General features: G+C 42.6%; 5 protein-coding genes across 7 annotated transcripts; 2 read left to right on the forward strand and 3 right to left on the reverse strand.

Moving 5' to 3' along the window:
- The first annotated feature begins 219 nt into the window (after positions 1 to 219).
- On the forward strand, positions 220 to 8,436 carry LOC105281822 (superoxide dismutase [Cu-Zn]). Of its 2 annotated transcripts, XM_011343332.3 has the most exons (5): positions 220 to 304; positions 496 to 1,563; positions 2,730 to 3,953; positions 6,069 to 6,293; positions 7,775 to 8,436. In XM_011343332.3, exons 3-5 carry the CDS (start codon positions 3,786 to 3,788, stop codon positions 8,027 to 8,029), a joined length of 648 nt encoding a protein of 215 aa, XP_011341634.1. In that variant the 5' UTR covers positions 220 to 304; positions 496 to 1,563; positions 2,730 to 3,785; the 3' UTR covers positions 8,030 to 8,436. The 2 variants fall into 2 exon arrangements, with proteins under 2 accessions (XP_011341634.1, XP_019888003.1); XM_020032444.2 differs by lacking the exons at positions 220 to 304; positions 496 to 1,563 and having other exon boundaries at positions 2,184 to 3,953.
- A 3,702-nt stretch (positions 8,437 to 12,138) lies between these two features.
- On the reverse strand, positions 12,139 to 13,846 carry LOC105281824 (probable small nuclear ribonucleoprotein Sm D1). The gene is made up of 4 exons (XM_011343334.2): positions 13,736 to 13,846; positions 13,464 to 13,540; positions 13,100 to 13,297; positions 12,139 to 12,868 (listed from the first exon to the last, which is right to left on the reverse strand). Exons 1-4 carry the CDS (start codon positions 13,747 to 13,749, stop codon positions 12,786 to 12,788), a joined length of 372 nt encoding a protein of 123 aa, XP_011341636.1. The 5' UTR covers positions 13,750 to 13,846; the 3' UTR covers positions 12,139 to 12,785.
- Positions 13,847 to 14,073: 227 nt separating this feature from the next.
- LOC105281826 (probable malonyl-CoA-acyl carrier protein transacylase, mitochondrial) lies at positions 14,074 to 15,881 on the reverse strand. Of its 2 annotated transcripts, XM_011343339.2 has the most exons (3): positions 15,126 to 15,881; positions 14,872 to 15,041; positions 14,074 to 14,714 (listed from the first exon to the last, which is right to left on the reverse strand). In XM_011343339.2, exons 1-3 carry the CDS (start codon positions 15,714 to 15,716, stop codon positions 14,273 to 14,275), a joined length of 1,203 nt encoding a protein of 400 aa, XP_011341641.1. In that variant the 5' UTR covers positions 15,717 to 15,881; the 3' UTR covers positions 14,074 to 14,272. The 2 variants fall into 2 exon arrangements, with proteins under 2 accessions (XP_011341641.1, XP_011341640.1); XM_011343338.2 differs by having other exon boundaries at positions 14,872 to 15,880.
- Positions 15,882 to 17,827: 1,946 nt separating this feature from the next.
- On the forward strand, positions 17,828 to 19,547 carry LOC105281825 (flightin). The gene is made up of 2 exons (XM_026970059.1): positions 17,828 to 18,839; positions 18,930 to 19,547. Exons 1-2 carry the CDS (start codon positions 18,631 to 18,633, stop codon positions 19,171 to 19,173), a joined length of 453 nt encoding a protein of 150 aa, XP_026825860.1. The 5' UTR covers positions 17,828 to 18,630; the 3' UTR covers positions 19,174 to 19,547.
- A 136-nt stretch (positions 19,548 to 19,683) lies between these two features.
- On the reverse strand, positions 19,684 to 20,972 carry LOC105281827. Its single transcript, XM_011343340.2, has 2 exons — positions 20,536 to 20,972; positions 19,684 to 20,379 (listed from the first exon to the last, which is right to left on the reverse strand). Exons 1-2 carry the CDS (start codon positions 20,620 to 20,622, stop codon positions 19,987 to 19,989), a joined length of 480 nt encoding a protein of 159 aa, XP_011341642.1. The 5' UTR covers positions 20,623 to 20,972; the 3' UTR covers positions 19,684 to 19,986.

The following is a 20,972-nucleotide window of genomic DNA, read 5'->3' on the forward strand; positions in this document are numbered from 1 at the left end:
TGGTGACGGTAACACTGGTGAGAAGAAACTGAAACCTATGGAAAGCTACTGTGACATTCGCCTTCCTCGGACGACCACGGCCCGCCGTGCATACATACGTATGTGCACCTTGTCTTATCTCCCCCTCTTTTAACTAAAACGTTAGTCGTTATAACATCAAGGTTTCACAGGCCTTGTGCATTAGTTTATAGCCAAGCTACGTTCCGATCGAATCGCGTTGCTCTACTATCCTTCGCCGAGATTTCCCCGCTCGTGAGAACTCGATAAATAATTTCTTCACCGTCAGCGAACGACAGAATTTCAGGTAATAAATGATAATCGATTATTTTTGTTCCTTTTTAAAAATTGTTTTCTATCACCAGCAATCTCCTCAATCTGTCTTATCTGTCTTGATAAATTTGGAACATACGTTTCTTTATCTTTCTAATGGGCACAGACAAGGCTCTGTCGATCCGTCATATCCCAAAGATTCTCAAGGTGTTTGTAATTATACAGGAATACATGACCCACATAAAAAATGAGAACTTTTTCTCTGAATGAATACTGGGACTGGGCGCTACGAAAGATCAGACTGACGGCTCGGCGATTGATTCAAACGGCTGCGGATAATTAAGCATCGTCAATGACGGCCGCGATGATTGACAAGGTCCTCTTGCGCAAGGATCGCCGTCGATCAGCATGAAACACAACCCAACCGATGCCTGCGACTCCTTTCATTGACACACTCCACACTCTCGTGGCACACTCTCGTGTGTGGCGTGGTGGCAATAGCGTAGAGACAAGCGCTCGTGAAACGTCGAGATTATGACCTCCGCACCTCCGCGGTTCACTGCCTTGACCCTGCGGATTTCCTCTACCGCGAGATAAAGATTACCTTGGTCGCTCCATGGCGCGAGCGGCAGCTTTGGGACGTCAAGCATCGAGCTGTCGAATTTACCTTGGAAGGTAAAACCTCGACTAGCCAATGACTACGCCGACGGATTTTGTGTAAACGGAGATAAGTATCGTGCTGTCATGATAAGTTTACCATCTTCCACACGGATGGAGGAACTTGTAATTTACGTGTTACTACCATTGGGTCGATTAGGTCGATTAGATGGAAAAATCGGTATTTGTGTCAATCGTGACAAATGGCGATTGTGACTAATCGCGTAATTAATACTTCCAATAATCCAAGATAAATCTGCATAATTAACAGCATCTCGGAACTCGCGCAGAAGAAATCTCGAGATATCTCAGTGAAGAGATCTCGGGATTTATCAGTGGATAGATCAGAAGATACAAAGTTAATAAAGTCTCTCATGCTACATTAATTTATTAAGTTCTGCTTAATCAATCTTTCTTTTAAATATTATGAAAGTATCATATCTTTTTTAATAATCGCATTCGTTTGAATAATTTTCAGATAAAGTTTTCCAAGTATTTACTTCAGCTGAACCGAAACCTTGACAATCTTTGTACCGCTGCAAATATTCGATTCGTCGCTGGAAATATTCGAACAACTTGACAAACAATGTCTCTCCGCTTCGTGCTGCGGAACAAATTCCATCAGCATTCCTATCGGTAAAATAATTAGCGTTTCGCCTTCTTTCGAATTAATTCGCGGCACATACCCCATCGACCGAGGCGCTAAGCGGGAAGATCGCTCGACAGGATTTGTCCGTGGTCAGAAGTCCGGATAATATCGTACATTCCACCGGAACGGCGAGCTCAGCTGAATTGTGATCCCGAGTATCGGAGGACTACGACCACCTTGAAGTGTGCCATTTCTATCTATTTTCATCGTGCTCGACCTACACTCGGAGAGACACTCTGCAGCCTCCACCTCGCGTATTCATCCCCCGCCCTCCCCCTGCTAACGCCGATCTCGCGCAGTTGTTCTCCAGGAGGTCGGAGGAAATCTAATCGTCGCGCATAATCATAAATCGCGCGTTGAATGAAAAATCCGCAGCGCGCTGCGTCGTTGAACGCGTCGCCGCGTTCTCCGCGAATGGTATCGGATAATGGCATCTCGGAATTAAAAGGACGCTTCTCTCGTGGATCGTCGGATCGTTAGCACGCACAATAAACGCGCGATTCCGCGCGGCGCGCCGTCCGGTTTCCGTTCGCCGATGCAAAAACCTGGACGATTATAATTATACAGATAGAAGCTCGCATACCGCGCGCGAAACGCGTCGTCCGGCGCGGTGCTCGAGCACGCCCGACCCGTGTGAATGATCCGAGCCGAGTCACATAGTGGCTTTTCATGGGTTTCTGATAAAATATTAATTGTGCCAGTATCGGCGGTAACGGGATAAGCTCGATTAATATTCACACTGGTGTCGAATTCTAATGAGATTCATATTTGCCTCTCGGAATTCAAACTAAGCACCGTTAACTTGGCAATATCGATATACTCATACAGTCTGCGCTTTTTCCAACTATAATTATATACTGGATATAATTAGACTTTCAATAATTCCGTTATTTTTTTTGTAGGAGCCGGTTGCATCGTCGATATCGCGCGCGTGATCGTGCATAAATTTCACACCAATCTCTCGTTCAAAAATCTGAATCATTTTAATAACTTTAATGTGCCACTTTTCTACTCAATTTTAATCTTTGATTCAATAGCCTTATTTTTTCAGAAACAAGCGTTCGCCTCGTAGTTTTTAAACGCGGGAAAAACTTAATGTAATATGAAAGGGAAATCGTGTAAATCGATATTTATTCTATTAATAATATTTCAGGAATCCAATGGGAGAGAAAAATCGCGCGTCATTCGGGTCAATTACCGGCTATGGGACGAAGTTCGCGCAACAACCATCACCGTTCCGGTTGGGCAACCGGGAAAATTGCGCGTCCCGGTTTTCGCTGCTCTTGGCGCACCCCATGTGCTGCCCAGATGACTTGACCAGATTAGCTCGTGGTATCAACGCGGAATCTGAGCCGATCCGTCAGCCTGAAGCGCGAAACGCTTGCGGCCACATCTCGCTTTCACTTGGCTGGTCCCGCGCGCGGACCACGTGTGCACCTTCATGTCGCGCCGATGTAGCGAGCTGATGCGTTCACGAAGAAGGAAACGAACCGGCAACGCGCTTCGTGTCTGCTGCTGCCGCTGATGCTGTTGCTGCGGATTGCGCGCGTCCGATTCAATCTGATCCGATCCAATCCATGCTTAGTAGTCTTAGTAGCTGCTTGATAGTCGGTAGTCGCACGGTCGCGCCTCGTTAAATCGATATCGCTCATCCGCGAGATCGGGACCCCCTGGTGCCTCGGCACGTTCTCGGGCGCGCACGCAGCATGAAGCTCTCGAGAACAGCCTGCCTTCGTCCTCGTCGTGACTCGTCGATGACGTAACGCATAAATACACGCCAACGGGGGAATCGGCAAGCCGGTGGCTTCTTCTTCTGCTTCATCTTCTTCTTGCTCCTCTGCGAGGAGGAGAAGGAGGAGGAGGAGGAGGAGGAGGAAGAGGAGGAGGAGAGGATAGTCTACAAGGAGCGGTGGTCCCGATGGTAGCAGCTTCATGATCGGTACGGCGCGAGATCGTTATCGCGAGAAGTGGATGAATCTCTGAGCTGCCAGGTCTCGTTGCGATCGAATCGAGAAGGAGGAGATAGTACAGCGTACAGGGGAGCAGGGAGAAGAAAAGAGGAGGAGGAGAAGGAGCAACAGCGGCAGGTCTCGAAGACGCCGTCCTGCCATCAGACACGCTTTATCCTCCGATCGACTTGGAGGACTCCTCGCGGAACCGTATCGCTGATAACTCTCCGGCTCACTTTCGGGACTCCTGGCTCGCCAAGATGTGGCGGCTGTCGATAGTGATCGGTATGATCGCGATCGTGAGGGCCGGACCGTACGATAGGATGGCGGTCTCGATGAACGACAGGACGCTGTTCATCAGAAGCCTGCCGGGTTACCCTGGGACCAGGAGCGATCTCTACGAGGTCTTCATGGAGCCATATTATTTTGTATGTATTTGTGTGCGATTCTTTTTACTCGTATTTAAGAGACGACACGTTTTCTGATACTGTACGTGACAAGAATTATCGGGAACATATTAGTCTTTCTTAAACAATAATAGAATAATAGAAAAATAATAGACTTTTTACATAATGTATAATTCTATCATATAATTCATGTATACACGCACACACATGTGATCAGACTTCAATATTATATGAAAATTTACCATTGGAAGTTGAAGTTTCTGGTATCAATTACTATTTTTATTGGCCATATAATAGATTAAATTTAATGAATATGGAAATGAGAAGTTACTGCAGTGTTGTAAAATCACTGAAATAATTATAAAGAAATAATTGCAGCTTCTAGAAAAAATTTTAGACAATCAGTATTTAAAATTTTAACGTGATTAAAATCATATTTTAAAGTTTTGGATCAATTGAGTAATTGCCAATCGATCGATCTTTTGACTCTTCAGTTTGTAATGTTTTGACTCTTACGTGAAGCACCTCATGACCTGGAAAAGATTACGTAATCTCCACAGATTTCTTGTAAATGTTCTCATCCTTTCACTTTTCGCAAGTACTCTAATGGAGTAACAGTTACTTCTTACTTCATCGTTCTAATTTAATTTTTATTGTTTAAATAAAACAGAATTTTATTAGTCAGTGTTATCGCTGACTCGCAGCGTTTTTAATAATTAGTATCTTCATACCTATCGTCTTACCTATTAACGATTGAGGTAACAATTATTTGTCACTGTCATCACATTACTTCCAAGGTAGCGAAACGGAATAATAATAGAACCTAATAATGATTCATAATAATATATTCATATACGAGCGCACGAAGAAGCGCCGATTGCATTGACTAAAAAAAATTTTGTATCAACACATGTAACATCTATGCGTACACATCATGTGTCATCATGTTTTGCAAGTAACAAAGATGCAAATCAGACGGTCGTCTCGAAAGCGAACGATAATGTTCGTTCATACATCCATGTATCATTATCCAGTCACGTTTCTATAAACGTTTACGGGATCTCGACCTCGAACTTCCGACAAAAAAAGGTACACTAGTTTATTAAAAACTGAGCGCGTTTTACGTAAGTAGTGCCGTTTTAAACGGTTTTCTACTGGCCACCGCGACGTTTTTTCATGCGGTTCGCATAAACATCCTCGCGCGCGTGACTTCTGCATCCTCCACGGGACGAGCGTGACGATGCGATTCGTCCACAGCGGCGCGCCGCTATCATTAGTCACTGGCCACATAGTCCACCTTTAATTTAAACGCGAAAATTTACATAATTAGCCATTAAGCTGTTTAAACATCGCGAAGGACGTCGCGGCCGGGAAACGCTTTCACCAGCCGCGATTCTAACGCGCGCGGGCATTATTCCCTTCGATCGACCTTGCGCGCAGTTTCCACTAGCTGCTTCCATCGTCGCACCGTGGATTATACCCCGGCCGCGCCGTAATTGCGGATTTTACCCGTGAACCGCAACCTCGCTCGAAACAGGAGGAAAAAAGAAATTGGACGGGGTAAAGGGCGGAGAGGGAGGAGGGGGAGAAGCAGAAAGAAACCCGATGTCCGTCCGCGCGAGGCGCACGGAAGATCATAGTGCGACTAATGCGATTCAGTAGCGGATTAAATTAGACGGGGAGGTACTACCCGCTGCTTTTATGGCGTATCACTCGATACATTGGTCACGGTCCATTATCAATTTCCGGTCTCTCCGTCGTGCTCCCGCGGGACTTGGCTCGCCGCGCGCTTCTACCCGCCGCGAACGGATCTAATCGAGGCTTTAACAAATTGCCTCGGTGGATTCCCGCTTGCGTATATTTCCGGTTTCGCGGAGCCGCGGATTCGCGAGTTCCCCATGCGATGATCTGCAACGATCGCGCGATCATCGCATTAAAGCAAGCGAAGTCTTGATCTTGATGAATTTTTAGAACTAGAAATTTTTACTGTATTTTGCATATAAAAGTGTTTTGCAAATTTATGCTTATCTACATTTCCGCTTGTATTTTTGTTAAATAAGATTTTTCAGGTTTTTTTTAGTTTTGCTGTTAGCATAGTAATTCTTAAGTTAGATGTAACTTTGTAAAATTGTGCAGGCAGTCGGTCTGAAAGCCGTGGTGGAATTAAAAGCTCTCGGCGAGGATGGGTCGCCGATGAACGGGCCTCGAGGGATTCTAACGTTGGAGCAGCATCCCGAGGGGGTCAGGGTCACGGGCACTATCACGGGATTAAGCCCGGGATTGCACGGGTTCCACGTGCACGAGAAAGGAGATTTGAGGAAAGGTTGCAATTCGGCTGGCCCGCATTTTAATCCATACATGGTAACGTAACAGCACATTGTTCATACTCTAAATTCGAGATTTGCATCGCGATCCATTCAATCTCGTCTCTCTCAATCTCACACGTATAAATTATTCCCTAGCTCTGGAAGCTGCTTTTTTATAATAACAATATTGTAAAAATGAATCAAAAATTATTGCACAGCTACGCAACAAGACTGCAAGTTGTGTCAAGTGCTTCCAAGCGTGGAGAACCATGAAAAATTCAATTCGGACCTTTTTCCCCGCGTTATCGCCCTTGCAGCAGTGACGGAACGAAGTTTGCATTTGCAAATGAAGGACTCGATGCACAAGTGCTTGGCCCAATTTTTTGAAAGCTCGAGGAAGTCAATTCGTGAATCAAGAGGGAATAATTAATTAGTCGAATTCAGAATATAGATATTTACTTTATTAAATACACTTTCTCATTCTCTCGTTTTCTCTCTCTCTCTCTCTCAAAATGTAAACGTGACGTGATTGTTACGTCCCGACAAGTCTCCTTTTTCTTCCGGATTCCTTTTTTTCATTTAACCGTCATATGCCAATGTCACTGCCTTCAAACTTTCTCTTTTATGATCCATCCCAAAATTCCTTTCCTAACAACCTCTCAAAGGACCAAGGTTGCACGCTTAGTCATCTTCCCCGACATAGCGCCTAACTTACACTTACTTAGACTTACACACGAGATATATTTTTATAGCATTTTAATTATAAGTAAATATTAAGCAGGTCGCGCGTCCTGGAGGCGTGACCATATCTCTTGAATGGTAACGATACCAATATTAAAAACAAGATAAAATCATATATAAAATACCATAAGTATATATACGTATAAGAATCGTTAGAACTTTCGCGAAGATTCTGTAGGCCAAGAGCGGAGATTTGCGCGGGATCCTCCCTCTCTGTCTATGCCTGTTGCAGCCGTTTTCGAGATCTCCCATTGGCTAAAGGAAAATTCTGTTGCTCACGATTTTGGTATAAAAGGAACCAACCAAGGTTCCTGGCTCTCTTTTCTTCTCTTCTCTTCCTGGTTCTCCACCGGCTCTCTTCACTCATATCGCGGTTAGAAAGAAGTACAGCAACGAGATCTCCAAAACGGCGTCAACGCGATCACAACTCAAGGTTCATATTTACTTCTCCCTCACTCTAAATTCATTCAACATTGTCGATTAATCAACTCGAATAAATCCAATATCTTAGTAATTAACTATCCAATTAGTAATTGCATCTCCGACTCTCACATTCCTTTTCCAACCATTTAAATTATCCTTAAATCGCAAAACGCACACGACTTGAGTCCCTGGGGTAAATTGCTTAAATGCATCGACTCCAAAAACTAAAATATTAACGTTACATCCCGTAACATGATTTACGGAAATTGACGGTTTCGCACCTCGCGAATTGAGCCATCGCGATCTCTCGCCCCGATAACCGCATTAACTCCCCCGTTCTGTTACGGTAAACGAAGAGCTATCACGTTTCAGGTGACTCACGGAGCGCCGAGCGACCCGTTACGTCACATCGGCGACCTCGGCAATATCGAGGTCGGGCAGGATGGAGTGGCGCATATCGACGGTATGGATCACTACTTGAGCCTGGTGGGTGTCCGAGGCGCGATCGGCAGAGCCCTGGTGGTCCACGAGAAACCCGATGACCTCGGCCGCGGTGGAACCGAAGAGAGCCTCAAGACCGGATCGGCGGGCAGCCGCATCGCCTGCGGTGTCATCGGCTTCTTGTAAAGAGATTTGTTAATAGCGAATTCGGTCCCTGGATGCTGCCATGCACGGAGACGTTCACGAGCGATCGGTGAACGCACACGTGGCGATTATTCTTTGTCGAAAATCGATCGCTTTTATCGCTTTTATCTGCGAGAGGATTTGACTGGATGTCTATGTATCTTTTCATAACTTTCATATTTTTATATTGAACACTTTGCTATCTATGTGAATCAAGATTTCGGTCAAAATAAATCGACCGCGATTGAGGAATTGTTGATGCGACTCGGATTTGTATATAATATTGTGCACACCGATGCATCCAACTGGATTCGCTGGACTAGACGTTGCACGTAGCACCCCGTCCACTACAATACTAATTTAATTGCGCCCATTTGTACCGTTCAATAAATCACAAATGTAATCGAGCATCTCTCGAAGCGTGCATTCTATTTTCTCTGTACTCTAAATTGCGGATATATACGAGAAGAATAATTTCATACTGATGCGAAACTTGAATACTGGAAAGTGAAGATATTGCCTGTATCGATATACGATCAATCAAGAATTTAATGAAATTTTGCACAGGATTGCATTCGGAAGTCGAACTTTGTCGGAGTTTTTCGTCACGAGATTTTATTGCAGTAGCTTCCATCATCGAAACATCTTCCAAACGATAATGCAATCTTACATTAAAAACGAAATCAATGAATCTTGATGAAAAAGAAGACTCGAATCTACAAATCTCAGAGCCATTCGAGTATCGTACCCAGATAGCCAAGTCTGCCGAAAGCAGATGATGCTAACTATCTGCTATCAACTATTGCCAGCCAAAAGACAACAAATTTGATACAGAAGTTGTTATTAACGATTAATTCGACAAATTGGTGCCAGAAATGTAACAGAGCTCGCTCACAAAATCTAAGAACAGATTGGCGGCAGAAACCGAGCAGAATCTGCAAACATGGCTTGAAGTCGGATTGTCGACAGAAACCGAGCAAGATTTGCGCACGCGGAATCTAACGGCAGATTGGCAGCGGAAACCGAGCAAGATCTGCGCGCGCGGAATCTAACAGCAGATTGGCAGCAGAAACCGAACAGGATCTGCAGCTTTTGACAGTATTCAAATTTACACGGCTATGGATACGTGTTTTCGCTCCGCACCGTTATGCGGTGCACGCGTCGAGTTCTTACTCGATGTTAGGATTTAGCCTAACAGTTATATAAGTTAATATACGCGCCTTGGCACGATAATATTAATTTTTCTGAAAATTTTTGCACTTGCGGCACAGAGGCTCCCATGGACAACGTCCATGTAGTTCACGCACGCCACGAGCAATCTGAAGTTCGAAAGCAAAATTCGGACTTCGGATTAGAATAAATTAACAATAAGAGAGAGATTATGCAACGAACTGTCAGAAAGACACATCAAGCCAAATGTACTTTAATTTAACAAATAAACAAGTGCATTCTTTTAACACATGGTAATATAAAATGCCAATTTATAGTGTGTTAAAAGTAAACACATGCTTTAATATATCGTAAATATGAATGGCCAAAAGCTGCAGATTCTGTTCGGTTTCTGCTGTCAATCTGCCGTCAAATGTTAACAGATCCTGCTCGGTTTCTGCCGCCAATCTGCTGTCAGAGTCTGTTAGCAGGCTCTGCTGGCAGATCACTATCCTAATGCGGACATAACGGATGCCAATTTGCTATAAACTTCTGCAGTAATCTGTTGCCAATCTGCTGGCAGATTGCACACATTTTGCTTACTGGGATACATGTCAGTTTATTTCTATGGGCGCGCACAATGATCACGCGACTTGGACACAACGTTCCAATAGAAAAAATAGAGAGAAGGCAAAATATGTAGAATTACAAAACCGAAGCGTCTCGAATAATCTACACGGACGGATCGCTCGCTCGCGTCGCGAGTCCGGCAGGTCCGAGGTGAAGGAAGTACCGAGATAGAACTCCACGTCGGGAAGTCCTGCGGAAGTCGCTGAAACCGCGTGAGTTCCGTCAGCTCGTTCTCGACGATGGCACTCCCGGATGTAGCAGGAACTCCAAGGATTTGGACGAATTCCCACGCATCTTGTCCGCCGCTGACGGTCCCACTGGCTCGCCCATTTCCTCCAGGGCCCGCAGCATCCTGGTCACCACTTCCGGCGGCGAGGTCCTCCTCACGCCCGGCGCGTCCGGTCGATGCTGGAGGTCGTCCTGTCGTGGTTGTCGCGGCAGCCCGAACGTTTGCGGTTGGAAGTGTACTGCGAGGACGTTGAACCGCGACGTTTTAGTGCTCTATATCCTTTGTCGTGGGCGCCGCGATATCGATCGCGTGATATCCGTCCCGGATTGCGCCGCAGCTTCGAAAGCAGGTCGAGAAACGCTAAACTCGGTCAGCGACAATTCTTATTGTTGCACGGATTAATCGGCCGCGTGACAATAATCTCGTTTATTTATTCATCGCTCATACGCGATACACTTTCAAACACGTTGTGAAACCCCACGCCTGTGATACGCCTATATCACTGTAGTGTTTCGTAATTTATCCCTCGAGACGCACCGTGAGATTAATTAATTTTTAATTTTCTCGTGATGATATCTCTCTCTCTCTCTTTGAACATTAATAGACATTGATTGATCTCTGTCGTTTGATATTAAAAGTACGGTTAAATTACTTAAAAATTATTCAATTACTGAAAAAGAATTCGGAATAATCACTTTGCGCATGGACCATTCTCTTTTATGTGCGACCATACGATTAAGGGGGGAGCCTGCTTTAGAACGCTGAAAATAAGGTATATTTTACGAATTGTTTTTGGAGAAACTATACAGCGGATCATTATAAAACTTTTATGCATTTATTAGTACATGTTTAAAGATAAAAAAAATTATTTTTTTATTTGAATATATCGCTTGTAGAGGTCGTCCTGGAGAAATCTTAGTGCAGCCGCGTCGCCGGCATTGCAAATTGGTGAGCATTCTCCTGCCTCCAAATTTCGTCTAAACTGAAAAATTGAAATATGTTCTCATTATTTATGAATTCCCATCGTCAATGAACCAAAGAGAGAAGAAAAAAGTTGAAAAGTGCCAAAATGGTGGAGCTTAGAACACAAAAGTACGATTTTTAGGCAAAGTTTTTGAACTTTTTCATGCAAAAGTAATTGTTTAACTTAATGTTTTTATGAATATTAAAGGTTCATCGACGATGGGAATTCATAAATAACGAGAAAATATTTCAATTTTTCAGTTTGGATGAAATTTGGAGGCAGGAGAATGCTCACCAATTTACAATGCCGGCTGCACTAAGATGCCTCCAGGACGACCTCTACAAGCGATATATTCAAATAAAAAAATAATTTTTTTATCTTTAAACATGTACTAATAAATGCATCAAAGTTTTATAATGATCCGCTGTATAGTTTCTCCAAAAAAATTCGTAAAATTATACCTTATTTTCAACGTTCTAAAGCAGGCTCCCCCCTTAAATGACATAATTTCGAACTATTGTCAATTTTATTTAAAGGGGCACGTTTCTCGAGACCGCAGCGCATGAACGATGATTATTGCAATGTTACTAGGAACATCCTGAACGTCGTAATCCGGTATGTCATCCAAGTCTTCCACATCGAGATTGCTGCGACCGCATCTAATGACGTACTGTACGCAACTGATCATCAGCCTTTTTGATGACCTCCACATAATCACGCGCGAACATTTTGGAACGAATCGTCGCGAGATGTGACGACGTGACGAGTTACATTGTGACCAGTTGTCGCGGATTCTCGCGTCACGTTGAGGTTGACAGAAGTGATTAGCGCGAATGCATGGTGCACGTTGAAGTTCGTTGTACGGGTAACAAAAGCGAACTCGAGGTGATTTAACCCTCCGACTGCACGCTGATTTTTATGGAGTTATTTCTTTTTTCTTATTACCCATAATGCAAATCACGCGTTTTTATCACATGACGTTACATTCGACGATTCTTTTTTTTATTGAATGATCTTTGGAAGATTTTTTGACCTTCTTCGATACAAGAATTATTAACACATTTTTTAATGATACAATGATAGATAGGCAACTGGAGAGTTCATGTAACATAGCATTTAGAGATAATAATTCACGCGGCATTAATTCTTTTATCTTTTTATTTAGAACGCGTTCTAAGACATTTCAATTACAGACGACATCTTATCTTTCTAGTTTAACTGAGCAGTCGTTTTACAATAGCATCGCGCGATTTATATGAAATAAGAGTAATTTGTACTGACATGATTTTTTACGACACATAGAAGTGCCCTCTAATATTGTTTCTTCCATCGGAATTTGTAATTAATACTGCTATCATGTTGTTAGTAGTGTATGCCAGATTTATATCGATAATGCATTCCAGGAAAGATATTACAAGACCAAAAAACCAAGACCAGTAATACAACTTTATGAAGCGAATGAATTTACAAATTACGAATTTTTATTACCTGAAGGGAGCGAACATTTATATAAATTATAACTAAGCGTTATATAAATTTCTCCACATTTTACCGATACTAAAGTCAAGTTTCGACACACAAAGTTAAAATATGGGAATGCCTGTAGTGGCGCATGTTACATTTCAATCTAAGAGTAAAATATCTATCATCACATCTTGAAATTTAGCATTGAGGCTACGTCAACGAAACAGTATTTTATAGATACGTTCTTGATAGTGTTCTGATTGCTTTCGTGAAAGTAGAAAAGTTTATGTATTAAATATCTGAGTGGAGTACACTTAATATTACTATCGCCTGCCTCTTCCTCTACCACGGCCACCTCTGCCACCCCTGCCGCCCCTGGCACCACGTCCTCTGCCACGAGCAGCACCTGCAAATAAATAATATAACATTTATAAAATAATTAAAAGTTGAAGAGTTTTTCAAACCACAAGCTACGTGAACAAATCATTTCCTTGCATGATAACTAAACGTTAATAATATATATTATATATTAGTATAATATATATATATATATATATATTAGTTAATAATATATATTATATATTAGTTTAATCAATATTTGGCATGTTTTTATATTCAATATATATATTCCGTGTACCTCTTGCAGCCTCTTTCTTCTTGGCCTTGGCTTTTGGTGTATCGTCAATCAGCAACGTTTCCAAAGGAAGCGAGTCTGGCAGGAGGTAATACCTGATATTGTTCCCTCTGAGACTCAGCGTCTCCAACTGAATCGGCTCACGGTTCTTTATCGTCATTTTCACCGTTTTCAAATGTGTGTTCATCGCAACATCCACACCTACGGTAAAAATTAACATTTAGTAACACACGATTATTAATACTCTCTTAATTAACATTAGACATCCACGAACGTATCGTGACGTTAGATACTTTTACGCTAGGCTACGAGTTCTGAATTAACCTAACAGACAATAGAGCAATAAAATTTCTCTTTGTTGACGGACCTGTAATCGTACCGGTAACCTGAGTACCATTCTTCAGTTCTATCGTCACGGTCTCGTGACTGAGTTTCATCAAAAATCTGCAAAAGTGAGAGCACTAACGTTAAAACTTCAAACATTCATACTACGTTTCTAAGAAAAACGCTCGAGGTATAGGTTAGACGGCGCAGGAAGATGCTCGTGGTTTTTACAGAATAACTCCTCACGCACACGAAGATTCGGTGCTTCGGCAATATCTCATTCAATTTTATGAGTACTTGCTGCATTTTACGTACCTTACTAGCTTCATGACGCTGCTAGATTTGTTACTGCACGACAGTCACTTCACGATACCGGTGCGTGTATCATGTCGCATTACTTCTGTTACCCGCGCCGCTGCAACCGGCGTTGCGTTCGGAAAGCCATACGGACGCGACTCGCGTTCGGAAACGCACAAAACCAAGTACTTCCACGTGACAAAAAAGTTAATTATGAATAATAACAATATATAAAAATATATGAATTAAAAGTCATAATATTATAAACTGTAATAAATAACTGACTATAGAATTAAAATTCTTACATAGAGCCAAAGTTCTTGGTAATAAAATTTGGAGTAAAATTTTGCCTAAGATTTTGGAGAGAATTTTTATTGTGGTGTCAAATTCACGTTTACACAAGTGCATAAAACTTTCCATATTTTGTACAATTTGAGTCTCCTTTATTTTGCAGCAAGAAACTACGACTTACGTTTACCAAGTATGTACAAGATGATACAGAGTAATCGAGCAAGCTTCTTTTTCAGTCACAAAAAATACGTAATGTAAAAGAGATTAGACGGATATACAATGTTCATGCGCTTTCGCATTGATCAGCTTCAGGATTGTCGACATTCTTCCACCAGATCCCACGTCGAACGTGCGGGGGTAGGCCATTCCTGCCTTCCTGCAGTATACATACTGCATGCACTGCTCCCACTTGACGGGCGAGACAATCTGCCTGAGCAAGTACTTCCTGATCAACTTCTCATTGCTGTGTTGGTGCCCTTTAAAATTGGAGTAGACTTGACACCTGGGCTTGTCCAGTTGCACCTCGTGGAGCATCTTGCCGAATGATTTCAGCGCGGGCTCCATCAGACTCGTGTGAAACGCTCCAGACACGGGCAGCCTCGTTAGCCTGGTCAGCCCGTACTTCTCTGCGTTCTTTTCTATGTAGTTGAGCGCCTCTGTGTGCCCTGCCACTATCCTCGCTTGAGTATAAAGGTACACCGCCACCCTGTAGAACAAACAATCCTCTCAATGCGACACTGTCGACCAATGACCCTGTCAGTTGTTCATGAATTGGCAAATCTATTATTTAGATTACATGAATTATATATCAAATTTATGAGATAGGAAAGCTGATTTACGCGAGCACGCAGGCTGATTCTTACTGGCAAACTGGGTCTTCCACGCCGTTATCCTGCGCCCATTTCATCGCATCCTCGCACGCTTTTGTTAGCTGAGCCGCTGGAGTGCAGAACAGCGACAGCATACCCTGACGCGAGCGCTCAGAAGCGTACTGCATGCCGGCACCCCTGACAGCGACCAACCTGATGCCATCCTCAAAAGACAGGACGCTCGAGAAGATCAGGGAAGTCAGTTCGCCTATACTGTAGCCAGCGGTCGCTTTGCAGGTGTCAAATACCTTGGGTCTCTCCTCGCGGAGCTTCTCCAGTGCTGCCAGCGAGCTCACCACCGTGGCCGGTTGATTGAACCTGGTCTGATCCAGCTTCTGCTGGGGTCCTTTCAGGCAGATCTTGAGCAGATCGTAGTTGAGGATCTCGTTGGCTATCTCGAACAGCTCTTTCGCCTGTGGAAAGCGCAGGTATTTCTGCACCGCGCCGACTTTGAGAGTACCCTGTCCCGGGAAGAGCAAGACGCAGGTGTCCAGGGGATCAATCTTGGGTCGTACGGCCTCTTCCTCCCCGACGGAGGTCGGAGCGCCGGCGGGATAAGGGCTCGTCGCCCAGCTCGTGTCCTTGGCATCGCTGTAAGTGGCAGCCTCCGCCAGCATCTGCGCGACGTTCTCCCTGCCCGAGGGAGCGTCAGGATCATCCGGATCGGTGGTCGGCTCGTTCCGCGACTCATCCGTGGCCGATGCACCGATTTCACTGGTTTCTTTCGTCGAGGCGGAATCGGCGAACCCGTTTACCCGGTCGAGGAAACGGTAGGACAGGGCGCAGGACACCGTTCTAACGGACAGGGCTCGCTGAAACATCGCTACTGTCGGGAACATGTTGGCACTCGCTGATTCAAAATACGTGGCTCGAGGTACGCGTCATTTGTCGAGCGCAAACACCGTATTATCTACCTACGATTGATGTTTATTCCTCGAATTTGTAGGTTAGATTATGCCGCCACACGCACCCCATGCTTTCCCGGCGCGAGATAAGTCGACCGCCTTGATCGACTCTCGATTCTCGAACTTCGAGAAGTTTATCGAGTTCGATATTTCAAGATACAAATCTGGAAGCTGCGTCTTGTTGCGTGAGATGGTCCTGCAGAGCGAAATTACGTATGAGTTTTTTAATGAAATTTCTCTCTTCCGCGAACATTAATTTTTCTCAGATGTTAAATTGAAAGTGATGGAATTTTTCCTGAGCTTGTCTGTAATATTATTATCGAGTTTCTCGATCAAGATGATCAGTTTTTTATAATCCAAAACTTTGGTCTCGAACTTCAACAAAGCAAGCTTGTTTATAATTTTTATAAGATCTTTTAACTTGCAGAATTGAGCGAGTAACATATTGTTCAGAAATGAATCCGTGTACATACAAGATAGTCTTGTCAATAGCTGGCACATCGGTCATCTTGCAAATAGATTTTCAAGTTCACGTGTGTCTAATTGTTTCATGCGTTGTCATAATCCGTTTGATTTATAGTAAGTAAACCAGGGTACGGTGTCAATGATAGCGTTACGAAATAATTATTCTACATCGTTCCATGCAGGCAGATCTTTTATGATATCCAGCCATTTATAATTGATCTACAAGTAACGACAATCGATCAACAAGTGACCATAATGTCCAATAAAATTTTATTACATATATGTACAAAATTGAAAATCATACAGAATTCCCAGGCAGCACATGTTAGCCTAATATATGTTTCTTAGACGTATTTAATGTCTAAGAAACATAAAGTACCATATAAGAAACGGTTTAAATAGAAACCGTTTTTAGACCTAAATTTTAAAAACGTATTTTTCACGTTTCCACAGAAACGAAAAATGTGTTTTATTAAATTGATTTGAAATTATATAATTAATATAGAAAAAATAGTAATTTCCACTTACTTTGCGAGTATTAATTATTTTTACATCATACGTTTCAATGTACTCGATTATGGAACAAGAGACAAAAATCAACACAAGTGTGTGTGATTCCCACCTCTGATTCACCAAGCGACCGATAGATCGCCAGGCCAGACGTGACGTTCTCGCAAGTAACATTTGTGTTATCACCTTATAAATAACCATCCGGAAAACCGATCCAGTACTCTTTTCTTCTTCTTTTCTTTTGAAACTTTTGAGATCACTATTACTTGAAGTGATATTTCAAAAGAGTGAGATTCCACTACACGAAATTTAGAGAGTAATTCATAAAATATAAAAATTTAGTTTTTTACAAAAATGTGACTTAACTCTGTCTATCTTTGAGGCACTGATATATAGAATTGATAAATATTTTTCTGATGGTTTCTGAAACGTTTTTTTGCCGAAAAAGAAACGTTTCTCCTAACGTTTTTTCGTTGGACATTTTTCTCCTAAATAAACGTTTCAATAAAATGGTTATGAAACGTTACGACAAAACGTTTATGAAACGATTTTGAAACCAATGTGTGCTGCCTGGGTTAATATAAACGAATTAATAAAAATAAGAAATAATTTATTATATGAGCAATATCAATCAATTAACATAATCAACATAACTGATTGAAATTACATCAGTTATGTATTTTATAAAATATTCATTTTCTATTTTATTACACATTATACATCCATCTTTTTTCCTGATCGAGGGGTCATCCCTCGACGGGTTTCAATGTCAGCGCGTTCATGAAGTGGCGCAAGAACGTGCAAGAGAAACGCACGCATCGCCGCGAAATTAATCCCGACGCACGTGCGAAGGGAAGAGAGAGGAATCGCACGCCAATGATTATCGCGAATCGTCTGCCAAATTGTCCCCTCTCCGCTTGGTAGGGGCACGCACCTGCGAAGGGACGAGCGGGGCGCAGAAGGTGTTGCATGCTAAAATAAAAGCGAAACAACGCAAGGTCCGCGCGAGTGGCCAGCCCGCGGCGCGCCGAAGGGTGGCTTTTTTTCGCAGTACGTGCGAGTGCGTCAAGAAGAGCGGGCATCGTACTGCAGGTACCGTGTCCCATCCCTCGGAGTGTCCCATCCTGGAAAATCGCAGTGTGGAAGAAGAAGAAGAATACAGTGAACGAATGGTTCTACGAAAAGTCGCTTATTGTTAATAATTTCTAAAGTCTTCTGTGTGGTGAAATTGTCTAGCTGTCTTTAAGATTTTTCTACTCTTGAACAATACTGTTTTCATCCCTCTTAAAGAATTAGTTTTGCTATACGTAAATAGTGTCATAGAAACATAAATTTTACAGACACTGTGCTGTGCGAATTGTTATTGTAATTTATATTTTGCTATATTAATATAATATAATATAATTTATATTATATTTATATCTTGCTGAGAACAGGAATGATAATTGGGGCGATAGTGTACGTGCATAAGATTGGCATTGTCTGAGGGATTCGAGAGCAACTTGGAGCAACTCGGTACGGCATTCGGTCTCGCCACAAATGCCAATTGATACTCGCAGCCAAGCGGTTTGTTGTGCCTTAGAGAATGGCCTGTTTTCTCACGCGGTATATACCGAATCGGCTAAATATATCCTATCGAAAATTGAATTAACCGAATTGTTCGATCAGATTCTCGTTCCTTCGATTAGCCATACGCAGTAGGCGACGCCGAAAGAATCATTAATTATAATAAACAAATCCATTATGGAAAACAAAACCGGACGACGAGACGTTACGAAGAAATCCTCGTAATTCTCATGCAGAGCAGCTCGATCATAATTACGCGTCACTTATGCAGGCTCGAGACACAAAGTGAATACACATCGAGACCACCATGTCATGGGTGGAAGACGAAGCAGCGCCATGGGATCTCGGGGGGGATACCTCGGAAGCACCTGCCGAGGGTGCGGCGGAGGGTGCGCCCGCGGAAGGAGCCGCTGCCGAGAGGCCGGTCTTGAAGTTGGAGAAGATCGAGCCGCCCCATTACAATCATCACTGGGTTCGACCACTGTTCCTCAATTACGCGTACCTCTATGATTACAGGTGAGACCCGTGCCATTTATTTACGTGTGGTCTGCTGATTATCTCGCGGTGTGCTCGATTTAATATAATCTCCCACGTTGATTTCCGCAGGAAGAATTACTACGACGACGTGATCGACTACCTCAACCAGAGACAGAGAGGGATATTCCGCGAGCCGCCCAGAGCCCAGGAATGGGCGGAGAGGGCCCTGAGGACCTACGATGAAAAGAACACGGACAAGAGCTACAAACGATCGGCCGATATGAAGTACATCACCAATATGAGACTCACGTCCAGACACTACAGCTACCACACTCGCGCCTACTATAGCTTGAAGTACCAGAAGATCCTGTGAATTCACCGTCTGAAAAGCTTGAAAGCTCCGTCGTTGAAAGGCGATCGTCAAAAGCAGCTTGAATTTCGCGTACTCGCATCGCCGCGTGATGACACGTTCATATCCTTGTTTTAATAAGATTTTCAAACGATTCGGACAAACAGATCGTCTCTTTCATTTATTCTCTATTTCGTTTTTTCGCGACTCGTAATTTTTAATAGATGTTTTCTATGAGCTAGTGATATCGGTGAGTAGAACGTTATAATTTTTATGTGATCGGTGATATTTTGGAACGCAACTATGTGTGGTATTATTATACGATGTATGTATGTACTTCCCATTCGAGAGATCGGCATTACTAAATACAAGTTTATTGGAAAAAATCTTTAATCAAAGATCGCTGTTTTGAATTCACTATTATATTCTTCTTCACAGTTACTACTTGATATTCGATTTTGTACTGCTTAAATTCTTAAAAAGTTATAGTATCTATATTTTTTAATTATTATACTATATAGTATTTGCCAATTACATTTTTCGTCACTTTTATTTAACACTTAATGTTTATTAAATACATAACTATTTTTCTATTAATATACGATTGTAACAAACAGTAATGAGTTCAAGAAAATAGCAGAAGAAACGTCATGAATAATTAAATGGATATAATTAATGGCCACTTGAACAAAATCTTAATTAAACAATTAGCAATCAGAATATATCCATAATGTAGAAAAGAAAGACGTTGTCGAATTTCCAGAAACCAGTCTTTAAAATAGTTTGTGATAAATCTTGACAAGCTGAAGTAACACAGGAGGCACACATCGTCATTTCTTAAAACGAGACGCTCTTCTTCCTCTTCAAGAATTTCCGCTTTATTGGCTGCATCGCGATTGTCTCCAATGGATCAGTGATCTCGCTGGTATCGATCAACGAGTTGATCCTACGCTGTCTCCCTTGAGCAGCCGGTTGAGTATCCGGTTCCTCGGCCGGCACTTTAATCCACTTCATCAGGAAGGGCTTGGGCTTCGGCTTCTCCACCACCACATCCATGTTGGCGATTTTACGCGTTCTGTCGAGCCTCTGCACCAAGGACATCGACTGATCGTCTTCATCCTGATCAAACTTGGATGTCGCGTGTCGCTGGAACGCTATTCCGGCTGCCTCCAGCGTGTTCTTGGCCTTCTCGATCTCGGCGTTCAAGTCGATTACGTCGAAAATGCGATCCTGCAAGAAAACAAATCGCCTAAGCGTGGTATAAATATTCACAGAATAGACAATACTCAAATTTTTCTATGTGGTGCAAGTACATGAACTATGATAAATTGTTCATTTGATTTTTAACATCAAACAATACTAATTCATCTTTTTGTACAAGTCAACCTGCATGTCCCGCCTCTTGCGTCTCAGTTCCGCCATATCCTCCTCGAACGCGGCGGACGCTCGCTCTTTAAAACGTCGTTGCGTCATCACAAAGTCATCCTCGTAAGGATTCTCTTGAACGGGTCGACCACGTCCGTCAATCAGGAAGTCCAGTTCGTCGTAAGATTCATTTCCCGATAAATTACGAGAACCTAAAACGTTAATAGGATTATGTTAAGATTGTCATACTGTCAAGATATTTTGTCTTGTTTTTTGTTGCAACGCGTTGAGATAAGTAATGAGTATATATAATACATTTATGAGTACATCAAGTATGTTGTATGTTATAGTCTTTTTTATTTATTAACTTTATGTGTGTTTTATGAAACTGATTCTTACCTGCGAGATTCATCCCTTTTACAAAACTAATAAAAACTTTTATACATGCGGAAAATGGA

Source organism: Ooceraea biroi, chromosome 6 (assembly GCF_003672135.1).
Source record: "Ooceraea biroi isolate clonal line C1 chromosome 6, Obir_v5.4, whole genome shotgun sequence".
In the NCBI taxonomy this organism is placed as follows: domain Eukaryota; kingdom Metazoa; phylum Arthropoda; class Insecta; order Hymenoptera; family Formicidae; genus Ooceraea; species Ooceraea biroi.

What these genes read in the sequence shown, in the direction of transcription:
- LOC105281824 (XM_011343334.2), bottom strand. An exon ending in GGTTACCGGTACGATTACAG is followed by an intron (nt 13,298 to 13,463) that starts GTCCGTCAACAA and finishes TTTTTACCGTAG; the next exon opens with GTGTGGATGTTGCGATGAAC. An exon ending in GAAGAAAGAGGCTGCAAGAG is followed by an intron (nt 12,869 to 13,099) that starts GTACACGGAATA and finishes ATTTATTTGCAG; the next exon opens with GTGCTGCTCGTGGCAGAGGA.
- LOC105281825 (XM_026970059.1), top strand. Translation starts at nt 18,631, where the DNA reads ATGTCATGGGTGGAAGACGAAGCAGCGCCATGGGATCTCGGGGGGGAT. An exon ending in GCGTACCTCTATGATTACAG is followed by an intron (nt 18,840 to 18,929) that starts GTGAGACCCGTG and finishes TGATTTCCGCAG; the next exon opens with GAAGAATTACTACGACGACG.
- LOC105281826 (XM_011343338.2), bottom strand. Translation starts at nt 15,716, where the DNA reads ATGTTCCCGACAGTAGCGATGTTTCAGCGAGCCCTGTCCGTTAGAACG. An exon ending in GTGGAAGACCCAGTTTGCCA is followed by an intron (nt 14,715 to 14,871) that starts GTAAGAATCAGC and finishes TTTGTTCTACAG; the next exon opens with GGTGGCGGTGTACCTTTATA.
- LOC105281827 (XM_011343340.2), bottom strand. Translation starts at nt 20,622, where the DNA reads ATGACGCAACGACGTTTTAAAGAGCGAGCGTCCGCCGCGTTCGAGGAG. An exon ending in GCAAGAGGCGGGACATGCAG is followed by an intron (nt 20,380 to 20,535) that starts GTTGACTTGTAC and finishes GTTTTCTTGCAG; the next exon opens with GATCGCATTTTCGACGTAAT.
- LOC105281822 (XM_011343332.3), top strand. Translation starts at nt 3,786, where the DNA reads ATGTGGCGGCTGTCGATAGTGATCGGTATGATCGCGATCGTGAGGGCC. An exon ending in TCATGGAGCCATATTATTTT is followed by an intron (nt 3,954 to 6,068) that starts GTATGTATTTGT and finishes AAAATTGTGCAG; the next exon opens with GCAGTCGGTCTGAAAGCCGT. An exon ending in CGCATTTTAATCCATACATG is followed by an intron (nt 6,294 to 7,774) that starts GTAACGTAACAG and finishes ATCACGTTTCAG; the next exon opens with GTGACTCACGGAGCGCCGAG.